Consider the following 26,920-nt stretch of genomic DNA (forward strand, 5'->3'; position numbering starts at 1 on the left):
TGATGACATCTTAAAGATAAAGATAAAGACAAAGATGTCCATTAATAGTTCCACAATGGGGAAATTTGAAATTGTTTTACACTCCCCAGTGCACCAATTTGGTTAGACAATAGACTAAATTTTAGACCACCTGAAAGCAGATCTAAAACAGTTGCGCAGGTGGTTTAATGCGATTTTAATGTCTTTGAGCGAGGGACAGGCTTATTCATCCCTCCATGTAAGTGTGAGGATGTTTGATTTCATTAGATTTCATTCATAAAAATGACAACAGCGTGGGAAAATCCCTCAGAATCATTGTGGAAATTAATTAATGCCACAGATTATAATTATTCTCATCGTAGAAGTATTGTAATCACCCCCTGGTAAAAATATTGGGTGAGTGGGTCTCATGCGTGGCTGACTCTTCATTCGCAAGGGGAGATCATGCAGTTCACCTGTATAAATGCACTTTGCACGGACCCCAGCGCGTCCATTTCGGCTTTCACAAAGATGCGCCATGATTTTAATGCGAATGAGGGGCTCTGCTACAATAAACCAGGAATTTACGTTACGTTCCGTCACAAAACGGCGCACAATGGCGTACGCTTATTTCTACCTGTTCAAATTCTGGGATAAAAAACAAGGACGAAAAAAACACAATCCAATCCAATTTATATGGCACTTTACGCGAGACTTTGACTAGGCACGAAAATAGGACCTGTGTGTGAACCAACCCGTCCTGAAAACTAAATCTCCTCTTTTGTTATAATAATATTGATTTTTCTATCTATCTATCTATCTATATATTTATATAATTTAATATGTAATTTATATTTATATACATACATATACACTTACACACATATATTTCACTAATAGTGAATTGTAATATGTTTTGATTATGTGGCAGGTCTTAGACTGTGCGTGACTTATCAAAATTGCACTTTTATTGTCGTATTATTGCCTTTTTTCACAAAATGAATAACTTTATTCGCAATACATTGTTTCTTTTTCATGGAAATATTCTTTATTTATTGTAACAACTTTACAACTTTATTTTTCAAAATGCCAACTTCATCCTTTCTGGTAATGTTACAGTTAAATCAAAAGTATTACTTTTCTCCTCATTACTTTGCGCATTTTTCTGGTCTGTGCTGCTTCATAGTAAAGTAAGGAGGAACATCCACCACATAAAAAACTTCATATAGATTTAAGAGGTATGATTTGATTTCATTTTTGAAGACATTTTAGAATGCCGCATAACTATCTTCCAAAATTAATGGAATGGAAAGATTTAGGGTCATCCTGCTATTCAACGCTTCACCTTGTGCCCTCAATGTAACTCTACCAGAGTTTATTTGAGAAGTTTGCACACATGACATGCCACACAACCTCACACATATATGGATAAATAGGACATATGCACTCACGAGTGCACGCACGCACACAGACACACTCACACACACTCAACCTCACACTCACCACAAGCTGCAGATGACGAGCGCGACATGACGCACCATCTAGGAAGACCAAACATGGGAGTAGCTTCATTTAAATACGCTTTTTTCGCGCAGTTAAGTGGTCAGGTGACTGAAAGTTATTTTGTTTAATAAATAACATGTTATTTCATTACTTGTTAGTGGACAACTTGGGACCATATTTATTTGATTTTATCGTAGGTGTGGTGTAATCAATAGTATTACTTATAGAACCGCGAAAGGGCAGACTAAGCTAGCGGTGGGGGTTGTTGCAAGGACATTTTAATAAAAAGCAGATTCATTATAACACTACAGAAGGCAGCTTCAGCGACGGCACGTGCCCTAGTGGACATGCCAGCAATTCCTGTAATGGTGACGGCTAACCCAGCAGCGACCTTCCCCATAAAACCACCTGAGCCTTTCAACTTCTCTAAACCCCACGGTTTGAGCGTTTTAGACTGGCAAGTAACCTGAACAACTCCTCAAATGCAAATCAAGTGAACACGCTTTGTATTGCACAGGAGATGAGGCTGACAACGTGCTACGAGGTCTAATGGTAACGGATGAGCAGTGGGAGCTTTATGATCCAGTCAAAACAGCTTTTGATAGTAATTTTGTCCCAAGGAAGAATGTGATATATGAACGGGCCAAATTTATCAAGCGTGTGCAACTTCCATCAGAACCAGTGCACTTGTTCATAACAGCACTCTATGCCCCAGCCGAAAACTGAGTATTTTGCACTTAACGATGCCCTTCTAAGAGATGGGCTGGTAGTGGACCTTAAAGATTCATCGCTGTCAAAAAGAATGCAGCTTGATTGAGATCTTACCCTAACTAAAGCAATCGTAATGGCAAGACAATCTTCAGAAATAAAAAGAGAAAAGTCTGAAAAAGTAAGAAAAGTCAAGTGAAAAAACAAAGAACAGAAAAAGTTTAAATCACTGAAACCTCTGACAACGAACCAAGATAACGAGACATGCTTTAAGTGTGGCAAAGCACCGTTGCACGCAGCAGTACAGTGCCCAGCTAAAAATTCAGAGTGCCAAAACTGTGGAAAAAGTGGACACTGTGGAGTCTGGAGGTGTAAATCAACTATGAAGGTGGTTGCTGACAGTGCGGGTGGATTTTTTCTGGGTGAATTGGACTCGGGCGAAGAATCATCGCTGGCAGACATAAATGCGAGAGGATATAAATTGACATTCAAGTTAGATTCCGGTGCAGACGTCACAGCTGTTTTCAAACGTATGAAAAGTACAAGATGAAAAATGAACAGCTGGAAAAGGCATAAAAACCACTGTATGGACCGGCTGGAACTACACTAATGGTGTTAGGGTCTTCTACTGACAATATAGAACCACAGAACCACAATTGAGAAAAAACCTATGGGTGGTGCTACTGAGCAGAACAGTTTCTGTGAGATTAAAACTAATTTCCAGAGTTGACTCTATAGATGAAGAAACAGTGCCAAAGTATATCCCAAGTTGCGTGATGGACTTGGACTGGTTCAGAAACCATACACAACTAAAGCCTGGTGCCAGGCCCTATTCACGTAAGGTGCCTAGACGTGTTCCACTTCCAGTCATGGGCAAAGTCAAGGGGGAACGGAAGCGGATGGAGACATTTGGAGTTATTAGTCGTGGAGGAGCCAACAGATTGGTGCTGTGGCATGATTGTTGCTCTTAAAGAGGACAAGAAACAGGTGCATATCTGCCTGGACCTGACTCCTCTAAACAAGTCAGTGTGTCACAAGAGATACATGCTTCCTTCCGTAGACCAAACGCTAGGCATCCCCACAGGTGCCCAGTTCTTTACAGAGCTCAATGCAAACATGGTCTTTTGGCTAGGGCCACTGTCTAAAGAGTCGGCCCCCCTAACCACTTTCATTAGGCCATTTGGTAGATACCACTTCAACCATCTGGCATTTGCCATATTTCTCGGGAACCTGAACACTTCCAAAACATGACAGTAACAGAAGTTACAGCTGGCCTTGGGGGGGTCGTCTGCCAAATGGACGACATTCTTGCCTGGGGATCCACCATGGAGCACTACGATGAAAGACTGCATGCTGTTCTGGGGCGGGTGGAGAAAGCGGGCATTACAGTGAACATGTCAAAATGTCAGTTTGGCAAACGATAAGTCAAATTCCTCGGGTTTATTGTGTCAGCGGAAGGGTTGAGCCCTAATCCAGACAAAACCAAAGCATCAGGACATGAAAAAGCCAAGCAATGTGAGTGAGTTGAGAAACTTTCTTGGAATAGTTAATGAACTCAGAAAGTTTATTCTGAACTTTTCTGAAAAGGATACAGCATTTAGAGACCTGCTTTCGACCAAAAACATGTGGAACTGGGGACATGGCCAACAAAAAAAAACTTTCAGAATCTCAAACAAGAAGTGTCCTCTGCCCCTGTGCTACAACTGCACGACTCAAATAAGCAACAGAAAGTTTCAGCGGATGCCTCCTCATATGGGTGTGGTCACCGGTTGCTTATGCGTCCAGGTCATTGACACTTACAGAGCAGCGCTACGCCCATCTGGAAAAAGAAGCATTGGCTCTCAACTGGGCTTGCGAGATCTTCAATGATTTCATTCTAGGTCTGATTTTGAAATTGAAATCGACCACAAGCCATTGGTGAGTCTTCTGGGAGGACAAACATTACACTTCGGCCACAAATACAGAGGTTTCTTATGCACTTAATGAGATACTCATAGCACATCCCTGGTAAAAGTATCACCACTGCTGATAAACTTTCGTGCTTTCCGATTACGAACAGTATTATTTACACGAACACAGATCTTATGGAGGACACTAACATTTATGGTAAATCAGTGTTGGAAGGTCTTCCTACAACCAGCAATACCTGGCAGATCTTCAAGAGCAACTCCAGTTCGACAGTGTTTGCTCTGTTCCAAAGTCTGGCCGGATTGCAACCAGCTACAGGAAACATTGTAGCATTACTGGCCTGAGAAGTCCATCCTGAGTGTGCACAACGGATTACTGCTAAGAGGCACAAGGTTGGTGATTCCTGCTAACATGAGAAATGCAGTTTTGGAAGAGATACACGAGGGTCACCAAGGTGTGGTTAAATGCAGAAAGCTGCAATGACTATGTCATGTGGAGGGGGAGAGGAGGATGAGGCAAACAGAATGTTTCAACAAAACACACTGAACAATAGATCTGGACAAATTGTTGCCTGGACAAGCACAAGGTACAGCGACATCTGCCCACCAAATACCACGGTCTTATGTCTTCAGTTGACCACAAGGAACATTCAGAAGGAACCGTAGTCATCTTGTTCCGATGCCTATATTATAGACTTAGACTGAAACACAACTGGCCTAGTCGATAATTAATAGTCCAACAGAGACAATTTCAGAGCCAGGAGCACGACATACACAAACTGTTGTTCGAACCAGATCGGGTAGAGAGGTTATAAAACCAAAGAGACTGAATCTGTGAATGTTATGTATTACTGTATTGGGTATGTTGTGTTATAGTTTTGAATATGCCTCAAAATGTTTTGCAGAAAATGTTATTACCCACCGGAGAAGTGTTAAGAGAAGGGAAAAAAAGCAAATAATGTTATTGAAGTGTTACAAAGCAAAGGAGTAAAATTTGATTTAAAACTGTGTGTTTTGCGCTTAAGGGTCAACATAACTTCAGTAAGGGGGATGTGGTGTATTCACTAGTATTACACTAGAGGGCAGACTAAGCTAATTAGCTGTTCCAAGGACATAATGATATAAAGCAGACACAATACAATACAATATAATACACACTTTATTTATTTAGCTCATTTCACAACCCATTATAACACTACAGGAGCTAGCAGTGGTCTTCCTTTTAGAAACCGAACCCAACACAACAGTAGGAACTAAATGTGAATAAAATGCTCCTGCACTAAAATAAAAGTAAACTAGAGCAACGTTGGGGTACTGGATTTTGGGATAGCGGCACATTGGAATTGCAATTTTTTTTAAATTGAAATACATTAGATTAAAACCAAATTTGACAAAACATAAGTCTAATAAAAGGAAAATAAATTAAAGGAAATTAAAAACTTACATCGTTTTGAGTTTAGAGTTGACCCTCTGAGACTTTTTATAGATCTTGGGCTGTTAGATATACCTCCAACTTTTGCTAGAGCTTGTTGACACGTATAACCAGGGCTGCTTTGTAAAAATGTGTAGGGGCGTTATGGAGCCATTAATTCGAAATCACAAAATAACAATGAAATATCAATGCTGCTAAAAGAACTGTGTTGCAAAGTTTCATGAGTTTTTGTGCAAGTTTATACCAACCAACATAGTGTTTTCTTGGCAAAAATAAAGTTGCCCTGGCAACAGCTTTTCGCGAAAATGGACAAGCTGTGCGTTGCAGCATCAAAAAGGCTAAAATACTCTTCCGACCAAATATGAGGTCTATCTGGGTAATCGCTGGCAAAAAAACATAACAAAATAAAATATTTCTTTTCACCAGTAGGTGGCACTATGAGTAAGTTAAACAAACGTGAATAGATGTTTTTAGGTGTAGACTCTTAGCAAATGTGTGAAATTTTGACAAGCTATAAAATTTACCCTGATACCGTTATATAGCGCATTACACAACAGCTGCAACTGTAACAAAGCGCTTTCCATATGATGTAATATATGTTTGTGTGGCTTAAATTACAGCAGCTTTTGTAGTCAAGGTGACACAGAATTGTGAAGTAAATACAAAATGGCCGACATCCTTTTGTGTTCAGCGTCTGGCTCCACGAGACAATTTTGTAGGTCGCGGTCTTCTATATATACTTTTATATATAGTTTATACTATATACTTAATATATACTTTCAAAGTTTCTTAGATCTGGGTGAAACGTAGAACCAGGGCATATTTCTGGGAGCGCAAAGGAGCCAACTTTTAAAAATTTCACAATAAAGGAACAAATTGTTGATGAGTTTGCCAGTCCTGATACGTGTGAAAAGTTGTAGTTCTTGTGCATATTTAGACTCTCAAAATTAGTATTGTTTTTCTTGGTGAAGAGGAGTTGCTAAAGCAACAGCTTTGAGTAAAAAAAAAAAATTTTAAAAAGTTTGCGGTAAGAGGAAGACCTAAAAAAAACTCTGTGCTAACCCCGCGCCGGCTCCCAGAGAGAGACCCGATATCCCCCGCGAAATGAGGAGGAAGAGACGGACGGGGATGTCGTGCGGGGGCTAAACGCCAGGCAAGGAGGAGACGATACCACCCCGCCCTCCCGTCCGTTATTATGGGGAATCTTAGATCACTTCCCAATAAAATGGACGAGTTAACAGCGCTAACCCGGCACGAGAGGAACTTCCGTGAGGCTAGCTTGCTTATGTTCACGGAGTCTGTCTAACAGAGCTAACGCCGGACGCCGTTGTGGAATTGGATGGCTTCCAAAACCTACGTGCGGACAGGACACTGGAGAGCGATAGGAGGAAAGGAGGAGGGCTAGCTGTGTTTGTTAATGATAGATGGTGTAACCCCCAGCTGTAACAAAATAATGCCAAGGATGTCTGGAGGAGCCTGAAGACCATCTCAGGCCACGGACAACCAAAGACCCAGAAGTGGGGGGGGGCCTTCAGTGGGCAAATGAGTTGAACCTATTTTTCAATAGGTTTGATCAGATGCCTGCACCCGCTCAGTCTCCCCTGCTGCATCCCCCACCAACCCCTCCTGCCACTGCGAACGAGACCCTTGAAACCTTGTTCCTCACAACATCTCAGGTGAAGAACTAGCTGAGGAAGATGAAGGCGAGGAAGGCAGCGGGTCCAGATGGTATTAGCTCCCAGCTGCTCAAATCCTGCGCAGACCAGCTGTGTGGAATTGTCCAGCACATTTTCAACCTGAGCCTGAAGCTGGGCAGAGTCCCACAGCTGTGGAAAACATCCTACCTGTTTTCAGTTCCAAAGACCCCCCCATCCGAAGGAGCTCAACAAAACAACTTCAGACCACTGGCGCTGACGTCTCATCTGATGAAGACCTTGGAGAGACTGGTCCTCGTCCATCTGCGTCCCCTGGTGAGCTCGTCGATGGACCCACTCCAGTTCGCATACCAGCCTGGCATCATCTACCTGCTCAACACTTCACTCTCCCACCTGGAGAAGGCGGGAAGCACTGTGAAGATCATGTTCTTTGATTTCTCCAGTGCTTTCAACACCATCCGGCCCACCCTTTTGGGAGGCAAACTGGAGCAGGCGGGTGTGGCCCACCACCTCATCACATGAATCCACAACTACCTCACAAACAGGCCACAGTACGTGAGAACACAGGACTGTGTGTCTGACGTGCTCCTCTGCAGTACAGAAGCGCCGCAGGGAACTGTTCTGGCTCCCTTCCTGTTCACCCTCTACACCTTGGACTACAAATACAATTCCTCTATCTGTGACCTGCAAAAGCTCTCTGATGAATCTGCGATTGTCTGCCTCATCACTGACGGAGAGTACAGAGAACTGACGCGGGGTTTTGTGGACTGGTGTCAACAGAACCGCCACCAAATCAATGCTGGGGAATCCAAAGAGCCGGTGGTGGATTTCTGCAAGCGTCGGCTCTCTCCACCTGACCACTGAATATCCAGGGAACAAACGTTGAGAGGGTCTCAATTTACAAGTACCTGGGTGTTCATCTGAACAATAAACTGGATTGGAGCGACAACACAGACGCTCTCTATAGGAAGGTTCAGAGCAGACTCTTGCTACTCAGGAGGCTGAGGTCCTTTGGCGTTTAGGGGACACTCCTCAGGAACTTCTATGACTTGGTGGTTTCATCTGTCATTTTCTATGGAGTGGTCGCCTGGGCAGGAGGCATCTCGGGCCAGGACAAAAAGAGGCTGGACAAACTGGTGAGGAGGGCCAGCTCTGTCCTGGGCTGCTCCCTGGACTCTGTTGACTCAGTGGGGGGCAGGAGGATGACGGCAAAACTGTCATCAATGCTGGACAACCCAGCCCACTCCCTCAATGACACTCTTGGAGCACTCCACAGCTCCTTCAGTTATAGACTGTTACACCCTCGTTGTGTGAAGAAGCGATTTCGCTGCTCCGTCCTGCTGGCTGCTGTCAGACTTTTTAACAAGAACACTAGGTCAAGCCTACAAACGGGCTAGCATTAGCATCCATCCATCCATCCATCTTCTGTGCCTCTTCTCCTCACTTAGGGTCGCGGGGGTGCTGGAGCCTATCCCAGCTATCTTTGGGCAGTAGGCAGGGGACACCCTGAACTGGTTGCCAGCCAATCGCAGGGCACACAGAGACGAACAACCATCCGCGCTCACACTCATACCTAGAGGCAATTTAGAGTGTCCAATTGGCCTGCCATGCATGTTTTTGGAATGTGGGAGGAAACCGGAGTACCCAGAGGAAACCCACACACACATTATATATATATATATATATATATATATATATTAGGGCTGGGCGATAAACCGAAAATTTACCGTTACCGAAATTTATTAGAATGACCGACATCATTTTGCCCATGTCGGTAAATTCGGTGTCTAAAAAAAAAGAAAAAGAAAAGTCTATGTCTGCGGCAATGTTCATGCCTCTTTAAGACGGCTCCAGCGCATGTAGTCACGTGACTCATGTGCTGTAGAAGAATGTAAACAGAAGACGCGTTCGTAGCTGGCGGTTCAAATCCTGAAGCGGCTGACACGGCTGCAGACGAAGTAACGTTAGTTGAAATTGTTCCTGTCGCGCTTGTCCCGAAAAGAAATTGGACATCTGTCGTTTGGAAATGTTTTGGGTTCCATAAAGACGATGTTTGAGCAAAAGAACATGAACTACAAAGTGCGTCGTAAGGACCTGAAACAGCGCGTTCAACCTTTTCTTTTTCACCACCCACAACACAACCATGCTGTTGACTTGGAGCTTGTGCTAAAAGTTCAAAGTGAGAAGCAAGGTTGGACAAGTGACAACAGCCCACTAACGGAGGCGACACCATACCAGAGAACGTCTCAGTGGTGGACGCGATAGCCTAGCATATAGCTAAAGATAGAGCTCCTCTAGTTACAGTGGAGCGCACAGGATTTAAAGGCCTCATGAACGTAGCCGACAAGAGGTACGAAAATATTTGCCGCAAACAGCACTTCCCGATATGGACAACATCGGGACGGGAGTTTAGACATGTCAAGCATTTTGCATCCACATCCGACTTGTGGTCGAGTCGCAACATGGATCCCTGTTTGAGCCTGAATGTGCATTACATAGACAACAAGTGGCGACTGCGCACCGGAGTACTCGAGACGGCACATTTTCCCGATGAAGCACACGCGTTTATTTGGCATTGGCATTACATTGACATTTTTTTCATTTTATTTAGCAAATTTTTTTTACAGGCGACTAGCGCCTTTGCACATGGCATTATTTATATTGTTTACAAGATACCTTTACACAAATCTAGGCCTTTGCAAATGGCATTACAGCATCACGGCACAATATATTTACATAAGATTTTGTGAGAGGTACCCTTTTTCTCCTGTTCTTTGTGACATTGTTTAAGTCATGCAAAGCATGCTATTTTGAATGTTTATTCAAATGATTTTTGTACTTCTATTTTTCATTGAAAGTAATGTGTACCAGTTGGTCAATAGAAAAAGCAGTTAATATGCATTTCCTGCATTTATTTTGATTTTGGTCCTCAGGGGGAATTTATCGTGCATTTTTCGTTATCGAGGTAAAATTGCCCAATTTATCGCGATATTGATTTTTGGTCATATCGCCCAGCCCTAATATATATATATATATATATATATATATATATATATATATATATATATATATATATATATATATATATATATATATATATATATATATATAGGTGCAAAGGTACAGGGTTCGATTCCGGCTCCGGCCTACCTGTGTGTGGAGGTTGCATGTTCTCCCCATGCCTGCAGTTGTTTTCTCCGGTTACTCCGGTTTCCTCCCACATTTCAAAAAATTGCATGGCAGGTTGACTGGACACTCTGAATTGTCCCTAGGTATGAGTGTGAGCGTGGATGGATGTTCGTCTATGTGTGCCCTGCGATTGACTGTCAACTTGTTCTGGGTGTACCCTGCCCATAGCCCGAAGACACAGGGATAGGCTCCAGCACCCCCGCGATCCTTGTGAGGAGAAGCGGTTCAGATAATGGATGGATATCATGAAGGCCTAAATACTCTTCCGAGCAAATATTAGGTGGATTTTGTTGTTATTTACTTCCTTTATCCAGTATGTGGTGCTACCGGTATGTGGAAAAATATGTTTGTAGATGTCTTCAGGCCTGGACTATTTTCAAATGTGAATGTGAGAAATCTTTCCAATATATTATTGTGTGGTTAAAGTTACAGCAGTATGTTAAAATGTAAAAAAATAAATTTTTAGTTGCCACTAGGTCAAATCACTGTCCAACATCAACCCAAGATCGAGACTCTTGGCTTTAGATAAGACACCAGGGGGCTCAGATCAACAGAGTGGAATGTACAAGCCCCACTCAGGCCAAACGACAACTTGTTTTCTTTTTGTCCAGGCTTTCAAAGCAGATGTTTTTTCTACGTGGGACATAGGTCTGACTGTCAACTGCATAGCAGCTGAAGGAAATACCCTGTTTTCGAAGGATGGAACCCTGGGGCAGCACGTACAATGAAAACATCAATGGCCCCAAAATAACCCTGTGGAACACCATACAACAGAAGGATGAGACTAAGTGCAACCAAGGCTAATACAAAAATTCCTGGCAGCTAAAAAATGGATCTACACCATATAGCGCGCTGCCACAAATGCCCACTTGGTGCTGTAAACAATCTAGAAGAATACTGTGGTCCAACGTATCGAACGCTGTAGTTAGATCCAACAAAACAAGACACACATAGTCTCCAATTGTCATTTGCCCGGATGATATAATTTAAAACTCACAACAGGGCTGAGTCTGTGCTATGCATCATCTTGAAACCTAACTGGAAAAACCTCCATGACATTATGTTCATCCAAGGAAGATTAACTGGGTGTCACATTGCAGGTCTTGAGATCTTGGGCTACTACGTACAGCCAGCGGGTCCTAGGAGCACCCCTGGGTTGTCTCCAGCAAGCTTGCTGGGGATTGAAGACCAGGATGGTGTTTGTTGGGTGCTCTTTTGGCAGGCGTACAAGATGGCCATACCAGCGTACTCGCCACATTGCTGCGAGGTGGCATGTTGGCAATTGTTGGGTTTTCTCCCTTAACGTCTGGTTTGTGATGTGCATGCGCCACGTGATGCCTTCTATCCTCCTGAGGGCCCGAGTGTCGTAGCCGCCGAGCCTGGACGCTAGGGTGTTGTTCAGCCGCCAGGTCTTAGAGCCATATAGGAAGATGGAGATGACTGAGGCATTATATACTCTGAGCTTTGTCTCCTGGGATATGTGCTGATGTCGCCACAGTGGCCTCCACAGGCTCCTCATGACTGAAGCTGCGAGGGCACAACGTCGGTCGATCTCTGTTTTGAGGTTGCCATTGTTGGTAACTGTCGAGCCCAGATATTTGAAGGTGGAGACAAAGTGGACAGGAGTGCCGTCAAACAAGAATGGTGGGGGGTCGGGTCCATCGCCAACATGCATGAGTTATGTCTTGGGCCAGCTTATCCTAAGTCCAAGCTTTTTGGACTCCTCGTCGAACACACTGAGGGCTTCACGCAGCTGCTCGGCAGTGTCGGCGAACAGGGTTGTGTCGTCCGCATACTCAAGGTCTTTCAGGATTTAGTTGCCAAGAGGTACCCCAGGGATCCGCTCAAATACTCTCACATCAGGTGGTCGATGACGCAGTTAAAGAGTTCAGGAGCGGCCACACAGCCCTGCCTCACGCCGCTGTTGATGGGAAAACCACTCTGAGTCTTGGCCATTCACACGTACACAACTTTACGCACCCTGGTAAATTTGCTTGAAGAGTGGAGTGATCTTGGGTGGGGCTCCAAGGTACTTCAAGATGTTCCACAGTGTCAAAGGCAGCTTTGAAGTCAATGAAGGCGATGAATAGGTGCCAGTTCTCTCTGAATTCCCGGGCGTTTTCTATTAGAAAACGGAGAGCAGAGATGTGGTTTGTTGTGGAGCGATTTGGCATCAATCCAGCTTATTCTTGGCGGCGTCTGCTTCTGGAGGTAAGCGAGTAGTTTACCAGGGATGGAAAGGAGCGTGATGCCTCGATGGTTACTGCAAGTCAGCTGATCTCCCTTGTGTTTCCAGAATGGGAGTATGATCCCCCGCCGCCAGTCATCGGGGAGGGACGTAGAGACTCACACATGGTTGATAATTTGCGTGAGCCACAGGATGATGATGTCACCCCCGGCCTTCAGCCTCTCTGCTGTTATGGTACACAGGTCGGGGGCTTTACCATTCTTGGGTTTCATCATGGCTACCTTGACTTCAGCTGGTGAGACGGGGGTTGATTGGGCAGTTCGGATCGATGGTGGAATGTGTGGCGAGAGTGGGGACTTCAGAGACAGGGGGGTGATTTAGGAGTTCACTGAAGTGCTCCTTGCAGCGACTGATGCATTCAGTTTCAGTGGAGAGGACGCTGCCTGCCTTGTCCTATACTAAGAACGAGCGCTGGCGGGGCCCTGCTTTCCCTTTGCGGAGGAGGTTGAAGAGTTGGCGCAGATTGTTATTTTTGGAAGCAGTCTCCATTGCTGATGCCCTTTCCCGGTCACGTCGAAGAGATATGTTCCGCTCGGTGTTGCGAAGTCAGTACAGGTCCATGTCCCCACGCAACCGGGCTGCTCGTCAATTGTTGACAATATCCAGTGTATCCTGGGATATCCAGGGCTTTTTGGGGGCTGGTCTCTTTCGGACGATGGTTTCTGTGGAGGCCTCAATGATCTCAGATTTGAAGCGGGGCCAGTCCTGATCTATCTCAATGGTCAGAGCATTGAATCGGTTAGCGATGGAGCACCTGTACGTCTCCATGATTGCTGGGTCTTGCAGACGAGAGGAGTCCAGCCTGGGAGGGCATTTTTTTTTTTTGTGCCCCTGCCTTGAGTTTCAGCCACAAGTCGGCTACCAGCAGGCGGTGGTCTGTATTCCCTGGGTGGCAGCACTGTTTCCAGAATTTTAGAAATAAAAGGCAGCTTGGAAAAAGGGGCTAAAATGTGGCAGCTTGTTCAAGGCCAGGTTTCATAAGCAGGTGTTGCACTACAGCATGTTTAAAATGTTGAGGGTCTACGCCAGAAGACTGCTGTTGTTAATGGCCAAAACCGATTCACCAATACCAAACCTCCTTGAAGAACTGAGGAGGAACAGTCATAAAGGGAGCTGGATGGCTTCAGGTAAACCACATCCTCCAAAAATGTCAAGGAAACTGCCTCAAAAGGAATCCAACACTACAGAACAAGGAATGTGAACAGATGGGTCAAATGGGGGTCAAAACAAGAGCCCTTGCTGAAGCAACCTTGTCTTTGAAAAACTGCAAAAATCTATTGCATAATCTATTTCGAGTAGGAGACGTGTTTTAGCTCTCTTTTTTACCATTTACTTTCAAGTCCAACCACTTTTTTCCCTGTTTTACCAAACACTATTTTCTTCTAGTTTCGACTGTGCTCATACAGTGAGTATTGTCATTTTGATTCACCCACCACAAAGCATTGGCCAGCATTGCTTATTTATTGTATGACTAGATTTTGGCATGTATAGGATGGGATCCATGTGCAGCTTCCGTGATTTATCAAGGGAAAATGTTTTACAGGTGGTGAACAGACAGTTTGATAGGTCAAACATTTTCTTTGTCATACGCCTGTGTGTACATACACTTTTAGTCGGAATTGTACGCACTTTTTGGTGAGGGAAAACGCTGGATAGTTGACCCTCAGAAATGATAAAAATATCCATTTGAGTTCAAGAACTTGTAATATTGATTAAAAACCACTTTATCATTAATCTTGGTTTAGAAGGGAGGGTTTGAGATGGCTCTGAAATTTACTAACAAGGACACATCCAGCGTTGTGCTTTTGGCCAGGGACTACTATCAAGCTTCGGAGGTTCGCCTGACCGCAGCGAGCTGTTGATGATTTGCTGTAACTCAAAACAGATTTCACAATAGTTGTGATATTATATTGTAATATTCCAATGGTATGTAGTCAAGACAGCTAGCAGATGGTTTCAACTGCTGAAGCTATAGTTTTTAGATCCACTGTGTCAAATTTTAATTGATTTATTCCTAGGTGATCTTAGGTGCTGCATAATTTTGTGATTTTGCTGGTTTGTGATGATGTTTGTTGGCCTGATGAATTGTAATTTTACACAAAAGTAGCAGGCAAATTCATTGCATTTACTGTATCTGTTGAGATGAGGTACATTATTGTTTGATTTGGGGGATTTGTGAGTTTGTCAATCACAGCAAATCATGTGTGCATATTGTTTAGGTTCTACTAATAATTTCAGAAGAAATGTCTAACTTTTACTAACTTTTTGTGTAAATTACTGAGACATTGGCCCACATTTACTAACATGCATTCACACCTATTTGTACGCAAAACATGCTCAGTATTAAATGTGTGATTCATCAATATAATTTAGAACATCCTCAGACTATGCAAAAATAATGACCAGCTTCTGAAAAAAACCCATCTTTTACTCAAGATGCACAATGGTTCTTAAATGGTCTTGAAGAAATTACTTAAATCAATTTTGATCGATTTAGGCTATATGAACATTTTATTGCAACTTCTGCCTCTCTGACGTTGTGTTTAGCGAACAATAAAATTAATATGTTCGTCGAAGATGCAAGTTCACAATCGGAGGCAAGCCATCTTGCCCCACTGCAGTGCCATGCATGAGAGGCACCCGTGATTCCTTCCTCTGCCAATGTAGTGCTGCGTGATCAAGTTATGACACTATACATAGTATTATTTACAAACGTCCATCACACTGTGTAACTATTTAGCAGCCTGTTTCTGAATTTTATTATGAGTGAACATCCCAAATCGCCAGAAAGTCCAGCTTTCTCACTCTGGGCCTGTTTGGGCTATTTTGATGAGAGCAAAACGTTTGTCATATTAAAGATAAAGATAAAGATAAAGATGTCCTTTATTAGTCCCACAATGGGGAAATTTGAAGTGTTACAGCAGCAAAGATATAGATCACACAGAGTCGGTGGCGTAATGTAGCCGTTAATGTATAACATTAGCAGCAGACATTCATAAAAAGCATGCAAATATACACAGTATAAACGTATCTAGTGTAAGGAAACACTCCTAATGCCTGTCCATTATACAGAGGGGGAAACACTGTAATGATAAAAACTACTGAATGATTGAAAATACTGCAATGATAAAGATATTACAATGATAAAAGTACTGTAAATGGTGAGAGTACAGAAATGATAGGAAAGTACTGCAATGATAGAAAATACTGCAATGATAAAAGTACTGTAATGGTAAAAGTACTGCAATGATAAAATATACTGCAATGATAAAAGTACTGTAATAGTAAAAGTACTGCAACGATAGAAAAATACTGCAATGATGAAAGTATTGTAATAGTAAAAGTACCGCAATGATAGGAAATACAGTAATTATAAAAGTACTGCAATGATAAAAGTACTGTAATAGTGAACATCCTGCAGTGGTGGAAATACTACAGTGATAGAAGTATTGTAATAAGAATACTGTAATGGTAAACAAAATACATCATTGGTCGATGTTAAGGGTTAAACATAAAAATAGTAAATTAAAAATTCTATACTTAAATGATTCACTGACATTATTTAAGGATCTTTCCTCAGATTGCCTCTTAACATTTTCCCCACAGATTTCTTTTGATGTCACAGTAACAGCAGACTCGTGCATAGAGAACAAGACATTCTCCATCAGACCACTTGGTATTAAAGACACATTGACAGTGACCTTATCTACAAGCTGTGAGTGTCAGTGTCAAGATCCCCCCAGCGGAAGTAGCCAACAATTTTGTAATGGCAAGGGAAGAATAAGCTGTGGTATTTGCAGGTAAGCTTTATCCTTTTATTTATCATAGATTTATTGGTTAACACCCCCCCCCCCCCCGCCCCCCCTCCCCCGACAACGGAAAATGCAGTCAGATGCATTCATTACACCACACAAAGAACCAGAAAAGACACATGGAGACACAGGCAACAATGCTGTTCATCTGGATCCTTCGGCACAGAAATAATGCTGTCTTCCAGCGGTGGTTGGTACCTTTCTCATGGGCATATTGACAGTGTTGGGATGCAGCATTTTCCATCTTTCATCAAATTCCTACTTTTTTTTGCATAGTTTCTCCACTTTAACATTTAAGATCATCAAACAATTAGTAAATATTAGAATAGGATAAAGCAAGTAAACATAAAATGTTGTTTATTAAACCTAATAAATGTTTAGACCAGAGTAATAATCCATCTTGGTTTACAGCAGGAGTGTCCACACTTTTTCAGCTCGCGAGCTACTTTTAAAATGACGTCCAAGTGATCTACTTACTGACTTTATTTATTTAAAACTATCATTCTAATTCTTTGTGGGTACAATAAGTATTGTTGTACCTTGCATAACTGCAAGAGTCTGACGACTTGAACTGAATGGAATGGAGTTGGGACACTTGGAACGGTATTTGTACTTGATGTTTTTGTCAAAGGCCCAAAATCGCTGTTCCACAGTTCCCTCCTTCGGTAAGCGCCTCATCAGAGCGACTGGTGTGATGTACCAGTGACCCCTTCATCCCAGTCACCGCACTGACCGGCAGCTGCGACACGCCATCGGGCCAATGTTCGGGTGAACAGCTCACCCGTCCGGCGGGTCATTATCTTGCGCCGTAGAAACCACAAGCGTGTGCCAGAGAGCATAATTTTCATACTTTACTATTGAGTTTTGAGTAGACAGCACAAAATTGAAACTGACAGTTGGCACCCTTGTATGCACATGTGTGGTGAGGCATGCAACAGGTGTACAACTGACTGCCCTGTATGTCATTCAAGTGCAAATATCACAACAGATGATATAAGGGACTATTTCTTTGTTTGTTTTTGACTCCTTCGCTGCCATTGACAGGCAGATATATCAATAGCATAAAACTGTAAGGGCTTGCAGTGATTGAGTTAATGCCATGCGATCGACTGACACTCCCTTCGTGAGCTACTGGTTCACGCTGCACCAATCCACCTGTTGATCACGTGGTCCATCCTCCCCTCACTCGTGAACAAGACTCCAAGATATTTAAACTCCACTTGGGGCAAGATCTCATCCCCAACCTTTAGAGGGCACTCCACCCTTTTCTGACTGAGGGCCATGTTCTCAGATCTGGAGATGATGATTTTCATCCCAACCGCTTCACACTCGGCTGCAAACCGCTGCAGTGAGAGTTGAAGATCACAGCTTGAAGAATCTAACATACCACATCCTCTGCAAAAAGCGGAGATGCAATACTGATACCACCAAACCGGACACCCTCAACACCTTGGCTATGCCAGAAATTCTGTCCATAAAAGTTCTGAACAGAATTGGTGATAAAGGGCAGCCTTGGTGGAGTGCAACCCTCACTGGAAAAAAATCTGACTTACTGCCAGTAATGCGGAGCAAACTCTAACATCAGTGGTACAGGGACCAAACAGCCCATAATAGTGGGCTCGATAAACCATACTCCCTAAGCACACGCCACAGAACTCCCCGAGGGACACAGTCAAACGCCTTCTCTAAGTCCACAAAACACATGTAGACTGGTTTGGTGAACTTCTTTGCAAACTCAAGGACCCTGCCGACAGTGTAGAGCTGGTCTACTGTTCCACGGCTGGGACGAAAACCACACTGCTCCACCTGAATCTGAGATTCGACCTCCCGACCGACCCTCCTCTACAGAACCCCTGAGTAGAACTTACCAGGGAGGCTGAGTAGTGTGATCACCAGATAGTTGAAACACTCCCTCCTCCTTGAAAAGGGGAGCCACCAACCCAGTCTGCCAATCCAGAGGCACAGTCCCCGATGTCCATGCAATGTTGCATAGGCGTGTCAATCAGTATAGCCCCACATCATCCAGAGTCTTTAGGAACTCCGGGCGGATCTCATCCACCCTCAGAGCCTTCCCACCGAGGAGCTTTTTAACCACCTCAGTAACCTCGACCACAGAGATAGGAAAACCCGCCTCAGAGATCCCATACTCTGCTTCCTCATGGGAAGGCATTTCGGTGGAAGTGAGGAGGTCTTCGAAGTATTCTCTCCACCGATTCACAACGTCCCATGCTGAGGTCAGCAGCATCCCATCCCCATTATATACAGTGTTAATGGAGCACTGCTTTATCATGGCTACATACCCAGGGACAAACCTCCTATAATATCGAGCAAACCCAAGAAAAAATGATGATGAACTGGCCATGTGGTTATGTTGTCCGGGTCCGTTTCAATACCATTCTCATATTTTACGTGTCCCAAATACTTAACTGAAGTTTGGAAGAACTTGCATTTCTTAACAGATAGTTTTAATCCAAACTCCTTCGGCCATTTAAGTAGTCTCATCAATCGCTCTTCATTCTCCTCGAGAGTCAGTGCAAAAATTATGAGTTTGTCGATGAAGACCAGAAACTCACATGTAGCTCCCCTATACACCTCTCCACGAGCCGCTGGAATGTGCTTGGAGCGTTGGTCACTCCTTGTGACATCTTGTTGCACTCATAAAACCCCAAAGGGCAAACAAATGCAGTCTTTGCTTTATCTCCCTCTTCCATCTCGATTTGATAGTAACCAGATTTTAAATGTAGACCAGAGAACCACTTCGATCCTGATAATGCAGAAAAAGTGTCCTCACGGATGACCAGAATCCAACAGCTCCTCTAGATGTTTCCTTACAGTGTCGATGTCCTGGGGGGGATAGGCCTATGCCTCTGTTTAAAAGTGCTTGGGCCCGACAGTTTTATTTGATGTTTCACTTTGTCTGTCCGGCCAAAATCCAGGTCATGCTTTGTGAAAACCTGACGAATATTTTCAAGTGTATTGATCAATGATGTGCTGTTTCCATTGAGGTGAAAGTGGGGAGTCTCCAAAGTCGTACTGCAATGGAGGTGTGTGTAAGATGGGCTGAGGGTCACATTGGCCTCAAGTAACTTTATGTAATCAGTTTGTGTATTCCTAATCATGTTTTTATACACTGCCTGTATCATTAATGTTTAACACACACACACAGACACTTACGTTGCTGCTTTAACGCACACACGCACACACTTACGCTTTTCTCTGAGTTTTGATTTCCTTGCTTCAGTGTGAATTCCTGACTGACCTTCACACGTGAATTATGTTTTTCCTGCCTGCTGGAGTCTCTGATAATTAGTTTAGTCTCAAACAGACCACCATTGTCAACTGGGCGCCTGTCTCCTCGTGATTAGTTATTTATGCTTTCCTGTCTCCCTGGAGAGGTATGAGTTTGCTTCAATAAAAAGACCGAGCGGCGGGTGAGAGTCAGAGGGTGCGAGGGATTGAACTAAGCAAGACGCTTGTTTTCCTTCTGACTCTCTCCCCATTCGCGAATGGTGAAAAACAAAACTTTGCCTGGTTTGCCTTTGGTTTTCAGTAACCTTTAGTAACTTATTTTCAGTCTAAAAAAGGCGTCAGGGCATTTTAAACCTGACAGTGTGTCAGCAAGTTGGACTGGATGAATGTTTAGCTCTTTAGAGAAGACACACTGGAAGGCACCCACTTCGGCAATGACTGATTGTGCTGGGATGGTGATGGCATGGTCAGATTCATTGGTGATGATGACTGGAAGATGACATGGCTGGTGTGTCGGGAAATCAGTGGTGAAAGACCACCAGGTAGAGGGCAGGAAGCAGGGTGCTCAATCACCACTGCCCTTTCACCTTGCAGCACATGCTTGGTAAGACATCCCTCAAGGACAGCAGTTTGGCCAGCCGAGATTGCATATGAGTGGTTGAGCTGCAGGGTGGCGCACTGGTCATCCAAGCTGTGCCTGTGACGATACTGCAGACTCTTAGTAACAGCTTGGTAACCTGCGGCAGAAAACTGGAAAACATGAAAAGGATCAGCATCAAATTGTTCAATGCAGGCACGATTAAGGGAATTAGTGCTAATGAGGATTAGAGGCTAAGATTGTTTGAGGTCCAGAACTACAAGAGCCAAAGTATCAACTGTGACTCTTGAGCCAAGAAAATCATGTGGGAATGTCACATTGAGTTCTATGTACCCTAGATAAGATAATGATTGTCCATTATCTCCTCCTATTTCCAACAGATCATTCAATGGTTTCACTTCATGGTCAGAGAAGCAACCATTATAAAAAGAATTTGGTACTGTGTTGGGGCGCCACGGTGGATGACTGGTTAGCACGATGGCCTCACAGTGCAGAGGTTGTGGGTTCGATTCCGGCTCAGGCCTTACTGTGTGGAGTTTGTATGTTCTACCCGTGCCAGCGTGGGTTCCTCCCACATTCCAAAAACATGTATGGAAGGTTGATTGGACACTCTAGATTGCCCCTAGGTATGAGTGTGAGCACGGAAGGTTGTTTGTCTCTGTGTGCCCTGCGATTGGCTGGCAACCAGTTTAGGGTGTACCCTGCCTACTGCCCGAAGATAGCTGGGATAGGCTCCAGCACCCCCGCGACTCTTGTGAGAAGCAGTACAGATAATGGATGGATGGATGGTACTGTGGTGACCTGAGAACCAGTGTTGAAGAGGCAATTAAAGAGTGACTTGACCCGTGCACTTTGTTCCAAAAAGACCCCTTGGAATGACTGTAATTTTGTATGATTTTATGGGACTCATAATGGTAGCTCCTGAGTGTCCCTTCACAGAAGCTGCTTCTAATTTTACTGTGGTGTTCACATTGTTACATTCTTTCTGTTTCTGATGGAGTTGCTTTCTCTTCTGCTCAGCCAGACTGAGATTGGCTGAGTTAGCGCACGGAGTTGGAGGAAATCTGGCCATCTTCACCAAAGTTAAAGCAGTACCATGGCTTTGGTTTTGCTGCAGACTTAAACAAATGATGGCTAGGATGGCCTGGTGCTGATTTAGACTTTGCTGTTTTTTCCTGTGCCAACAAGAAAGTAGACATCTGGATCTGTAGTTGTTGCATTTGCTTCCGCAGTTCTTTAAGCTAATCACTGTCAGAATTGCCGCAGGAACAGGTACTATGTGACTGGATATTAACTTTTTGTTTTGACGTGGCACTGATGTGTTTCTTCATCAGCATCTTTGGGTTGTTGTCTGTCTTCTTCAGTATATAACAACAGCAGAAGTTCTGAGAATGATGGTGGGTTGTCTTTACGCTGCTGCAACTGTAATTTTGATACCACAGCATTGTCCCAGCATCCACGCACAAACCGCCTCAGGAGATGTTTATCTGTTTCACCTGCAGGAATTCCTCCTCTTATCACTAAAGTATTGAGCATGCGATGAAGACAATGCAGGTAGTTGATGGTTGCTCTCCAGAATTCAGCATGATGCTCAGGTACTGGGCATACGGCTCCTCTCCATCCTGTACTGTACCGAAGGCTGAATCCAGTATGCGTAGCAGGACAGCAGGCGGAGTGCCAGGGCCTGAACCTTTAACCAGGTCAACAGTAGGTGTCAGGACACTCTCAATGATCCGTCTTGTGACATACAGAGCAGACAGGTTTGTGTCAGCACGCAGTCAATCTATTTGTGAACGCCATGATTCATAGACTGCTTCGTTCCCTGGCTTGGTACGGCCCAGAAAATGAAGGAAGCTGGAGAGAAACAGGGACACTCTGATTAGTATTTTGGACAACATGCTCAACATCAGCTTTTTGTATTTCTGGAGGGTTGAGATGGTTTTGTGAAAGGGAAACTCTTGGCCTGTGGCACAAAAAGTATGTATGCGGCGCATAGGGGCGCCACGCTAGCGGGGGCGCCAAAGCAATGGGCGCAAAATAATTTTTGACTGGGCATTTTATGTATTTAACAGATGTTTGTTCATGGGTATGGTTTGATCTAATCACTAATACTGATAGGCGCCCTCTGCTACGTGACTGTCACCAGGGGACCCCCTTCCTGCGCGCACAGACAGAGTCCGGTGCGCACGCCCTCGAGAACGTGAGCGCCGATTGTTTACAATTCAAACGTCGGATGAGGCTAAAGATGGAGAAGCAAAATAGAAAGTGCTCTGGGGCACAAAACCGAAAAAGAAACAGGCAGATGGAGAAAGAGCATGCAGCCATGACCCAATATTCTTGTTAAACAGTCTGACAGCAGCCGGCAGAAAGGAGCGGCGAAATCTCTCCTTCGCACAACGAGGGTGTGACAACAGTCTATCACTGAAGGAGCTGTGGAGTGCTCAAAGAGTGTAATTGAGTGGGTGGGCTGGGTTTTCCAGCATTGATGACAGTTTCTCCGTCATCCTCCTTCCCCCCACTGAGTCCACAGAGTACAGGGAGCAGCCCAGGACAGTGCTGGCCCTCCTCACCAGTTTGTCCAGCCTCTTTTTGGCCCGGCCCGAGATGCTGCCTGTCCAGGAAACCACTCCATAGAAGATGACCGATGCAACCATCAAGTCATAGAAGTTCCTGAGGAGTGGAGGTAGGAAGAGTCTGCTCTGACCCTTCCTATAGAGAGCGTCTGTGTTGTCGCTTCAGTCCAGTTTATTGTTCAGATAAACACCCAGGTACTTGTAAGTTGAGACCCTCTCAACGTCTGTTCCCTAGATATTCACTGGTGCAGGTGGAGAGTGCTGACGAAATCCACCACCAGCTATTTGGATTTCCCAGCGTTGATTTGGAGGCGGTTCTGTTGACACCAGTCCACAAAGCCCTGAGTAAGTTCTCTTTACTCCCGACCGTCTCCGTCAGTGATGAGGCCGACAATCGCAGAACTTCTGCAGGTGACAGTTAGGGATATTGTATTTGTAGTCCGAGGTGTAGAGAGTGAACAGGAAGGGAGCCTTGCGGCGCCCCCGTGTTGCAGAGGAGCACGTCAGCCGCACAGTACTGTGTTCTCACGTACTGTGGCCGGTTTGTGAGGTAGTCGTGGATCCATGTGATGAGGTGGTGGGGGGAGGTGGGCAGAGGGTGTCGTTTGCAGTAGGAGGAGTTGGCGGGGGCTGCAGCAGGGGAGACTGAGCGGGGGCTGCATTTGATCGAATCTATTGAACAATTGGTTCAACTCATGAGGCCGATAATCGCAGAGTCATAAGAGAACTTCTGCAGGTGACAGTTAGGGGTATTGTATTTGTAGTCCGAGATGTAGAGGGTGAACAGGAAGGGAGCCAGAACAGTTCCTTGCAGCGCCCCCGGGCTGCAGAGGAGCACGTCAGACACAAAGTCCTGTGTTCTCATGTACTGTGGCCGGTTTGTGAGGTAGTCGTGGATCCATGTGATGAGGTGGTGGGTCATTCCCACCTGCCCCAGCTTGTCTCCCAATCGTCACAGTGCTCCCCGCCTTCACCAGGTGGGAGAGTAAAGTGTGGAGCAGATAGATGATGGCATCATCCACTCTGATGCCAGGCTGGTATGAGAACTGGAGAGGGTCCATTGAGGAGCTCACCGGGGGTGCAGATGGACGAGGACCAGTCTCTCCAGGGTCTTCATCAGATGAGACATCAGCGCCACTGGTCTGAAGTTGTTGAGCTCCTTCGGATGGGGGGGTCTTTGGAACCGGAACCAAGCAGGATGTTTTCCACAGCTGTGGGACTCTGCCCAGCTTCAGGCTCAGGTTGAAAATGTGCTGGACAATTCCACACAGCTGCTGCCTTCCTCGCCTTCATCTTCCTCAGCTGGTTCTTCACCTGAGATGTTGTGAGGGACATGGCTGAGAAGGAGGAAGTGGTGGTTGTCTGACATGGCTGGGAACTGAAGACTGTGGGGGGAGGGGGGCAGAGGGTGTCGTTCGCAGTAGGAGGGGTTGGTGGGGGCTGCAGCAGGGCAGACTGAGCGGGGGCAGGCATTTGATCGAACCTATTGAACAATTGGTTCAACTCATTTGCCCACTGAAGGTCCCTCCCTTCTGGATCTTTGGTTGTCCGTGGCCTGAGATGGTCTTCAGTACCCTCCAGACATCCCTGGCATTATTTGTATTTATTTTTTGTATTTATTTATTTTTAAATGTATACAGGCACAGTGCATATTAATCAAACAGTTTCCCATAAGATTATAGCCAATGGCTAATTTGCATCCGTTGTCCCTATGGCAGGTTGATGTTAGATTATACAAAAGAAAACATAACATGAGTTTAAAATACAAAACAGTTTCAAGAAACACACTAATGGACGGCCATATAAATACATTGAATGCAACTAAGTATGAGTATGAGTTGTAAAGTGCTGCAGTCCTAGCTTTCATACATGTTAACGTGTTGAAGTGCAAAAGTGCTTGACTGTTAAAATGCTGCGAGTCATCTGATGTCTCAATTAAGATGCAGCTGTTCCTCCATTCTCATCCTGTGGGACTTTTTCCCCTCTCTGATCCTCCTTCTCAGCTGGCGTTGCACTCTATTCAGCTCCTCCTTGTCGCCTGACACAGAAGCCCTCTTTTTCTCCTTCAGGAGAGCTTTTATGTCCAGTGTGATCCAAGGTTTATTGTTGGAGAAACATTTTACTGTCCTGGTGGGTATGGTGTTCTCCATGCAGAAATTATTAAAATCTGTAATAGTGTCCGTTAGACCATTCACGTCCTCCCCGTGGGCTTCGCTGAATACTTCCCACACAGTTGTGTTGAAACAGTCCTTTAAGGCCTCCTCAGCGTCTCCAGACGATTTCTGAACTGAGCGTGTCACAGCTGGCAGCCTGCGGACCAGAGGTACACAGGCAGGAGAGCCACCAAGTTGTGATCAGCTTTGCCCAGCAGGGGGAGGGACAGTGATGTGTACGCCTCCTTGGTGTGAATGAAGGCAGAAAGGAAGAAGGAGAAGCATGATTGAAGTCACCAGAGATGAGGAGCAGGGTGTTTGGGTGCTGTGTTTGTAGCCTGCTCACAGCTGCAGTCAGTCCGTCACAGGCTGACTCACTGTGAGCAGAAGGAGGTACGTACACAGCCACCGCGATCACATGACTAAACTCTCGCGGGATGTAGTAAGGACGCATGCTAACAGCTAGCAGCTCAATGTCCCGACTGCAAAGTTGCTCCTTAATAGTGATGTGCCCAGGGTTACACCATCTATCATAAACAAACACAACCAGCCCTCCTCCTTTCTTCTTACCGGTCTCCAGTGTCCTGTCCGCACGTAGGATTTGGAAGCTGTCCAATTCCACGACCGCGTCCGGCGTTAGCTCTGTTAGCCATGACTCCATGAACATCAGCAAGCTAGCCTCCCGGAAGTTCCTCTCGTGCCGGGTTAGCGCTGTTAACTCGCCCATTTTATTAGGAAGGGATCTAACATATCCCGTAATAATGGACGGGAGGACGGGGTGGTATTGTCTCCTCCTTGCCTGGCGTTTAGCCCCCGCGCAACATCCCGGTCTCTTCCTCCTCAGTTCGTGGGGGATATCGGGTCTCGCTCCGGGAGCCGCGAGGTTAGCTCGGAGTGCTAACAGCTGATCTCTTGTGTACACAATTGAGCCGTAGCTCCGAGTTAGGTCTCCGGACACGGTCACGCTAAAAATAGTCAGCAGCAGCAGTAAAACCACCACTAGTTGGATTTCCATTGCTGTGATGAGGTAGAATAAATAAAACAAGGTGAAGGTAATAACACACGAAAAAGGTTCAACGATGAGCCGGAGCTGCTGAAACAGGCTGCCTCTCGCGCTGCACCGAAACCGGAAGTGAGTAGTTGCACATCCACATCGATTGTAGTTAGTTCAACATCCTTCAGATACGGCAACTTCCTGATTTCATGTTCCTCAGGAATGTTGTCTTTGGTTACAGGGATACATTTTTGTGTGTAGGTAACGGGCATGTCCAGAAATCTCTTGATGTTAAGACCAGCCACTTCTAGTCCAGTAATGCTGTAGCTGATGACAGGCTTTTCCTGCCCCAAAGTTTTGAGCAGTATTTTCATCTTTCCCTTTGCATTCAACCTGGCCACTCATTACATAATGTAGAAGAGCTGCCAGGATCTAAGAAAGCATGTCTACACAATCTGGCTTCCTCTAGAAAGCTTCACCTGTACATTAACGACAGCGAGCGTGCAGTCTCTGCTACCGGCCCCAATAGGTATGTGAGGTTCTAGAGAAACCCTGGCGCTGCTCACAGACGACTCTGTTGATGTTTCATTTGGTGGATTTGGTCTTTTTCTCTTGTCTACGTCAATATCCAAAATACCTGGGTGTCTTTGTTGAAATTTTGGAAATGTCATACGCTTGCGGAAGTCCTTACTGATGTGTCCTTTTGAAAGACATTCAAAGCACAAACCTTTGCTTTTGAGAAATTCAACGTTCTCCTTGTTGAGCATCTGTTTCATCTTACTGCACGATTCCATGGTATGATCCCTCCTGCAATATATGCAAGGATTTTGAAAGGCAGCGGATATGCTGGTGTCTTCCTTTTTCTCTTTAACTGCATATGGTTTAGATGCAGTAAAATCATTAGGCAATGAATTAACTGGTGTGGCAAAACTGCTGCGCCT

General features: G+C 44.8%; 1 protein-coding gene across 4 annotated transcripts in view; it reads left to right on the forward strand.

Moving 5' to 3' along the window:
* itgb2 (integrin, beta 2) overlaps window positions 1–26,920 on the forward strand; it is a 122,869-nt gene that overhangs the window by 58,954 nt on the left and 36,995 nt on the right. For all 4 annotated transcript variants that reach the window (XM_088314957.1, XM_088314956.1, XM_088314954.1 and 1 more), the window contains exon 12: window positions 16,207–16,400. In XM_088314957.1, coding sequence (XP_088171083.1) covers window positions 16,207–16,400 — 194 coding nt within the window. The remainder of the gene's footprint in view (window positions 1–16,206; window positions 16,401–26,920) is intronic.

The sequence above is a fragment of the Idiotropiscis lumnitzeri genome, chromosome 14 (genome assembly GCF_059441095.1).
Source record: "Idiotropiscis lumnitzeri isolate Australia: NSW breed Sydney's pygmy pipehorse chromosome 14, RoL_Ilum_1.0, whole genome shotgun sequence".
Classification (NCBI taxonomy): Eukaryota; Metazoa; Chordata; class Actinopteri; order Syngnathiformes; family Syngnathidae; genus Idiotropiscis; species Idiotropiscis lumnitzeri.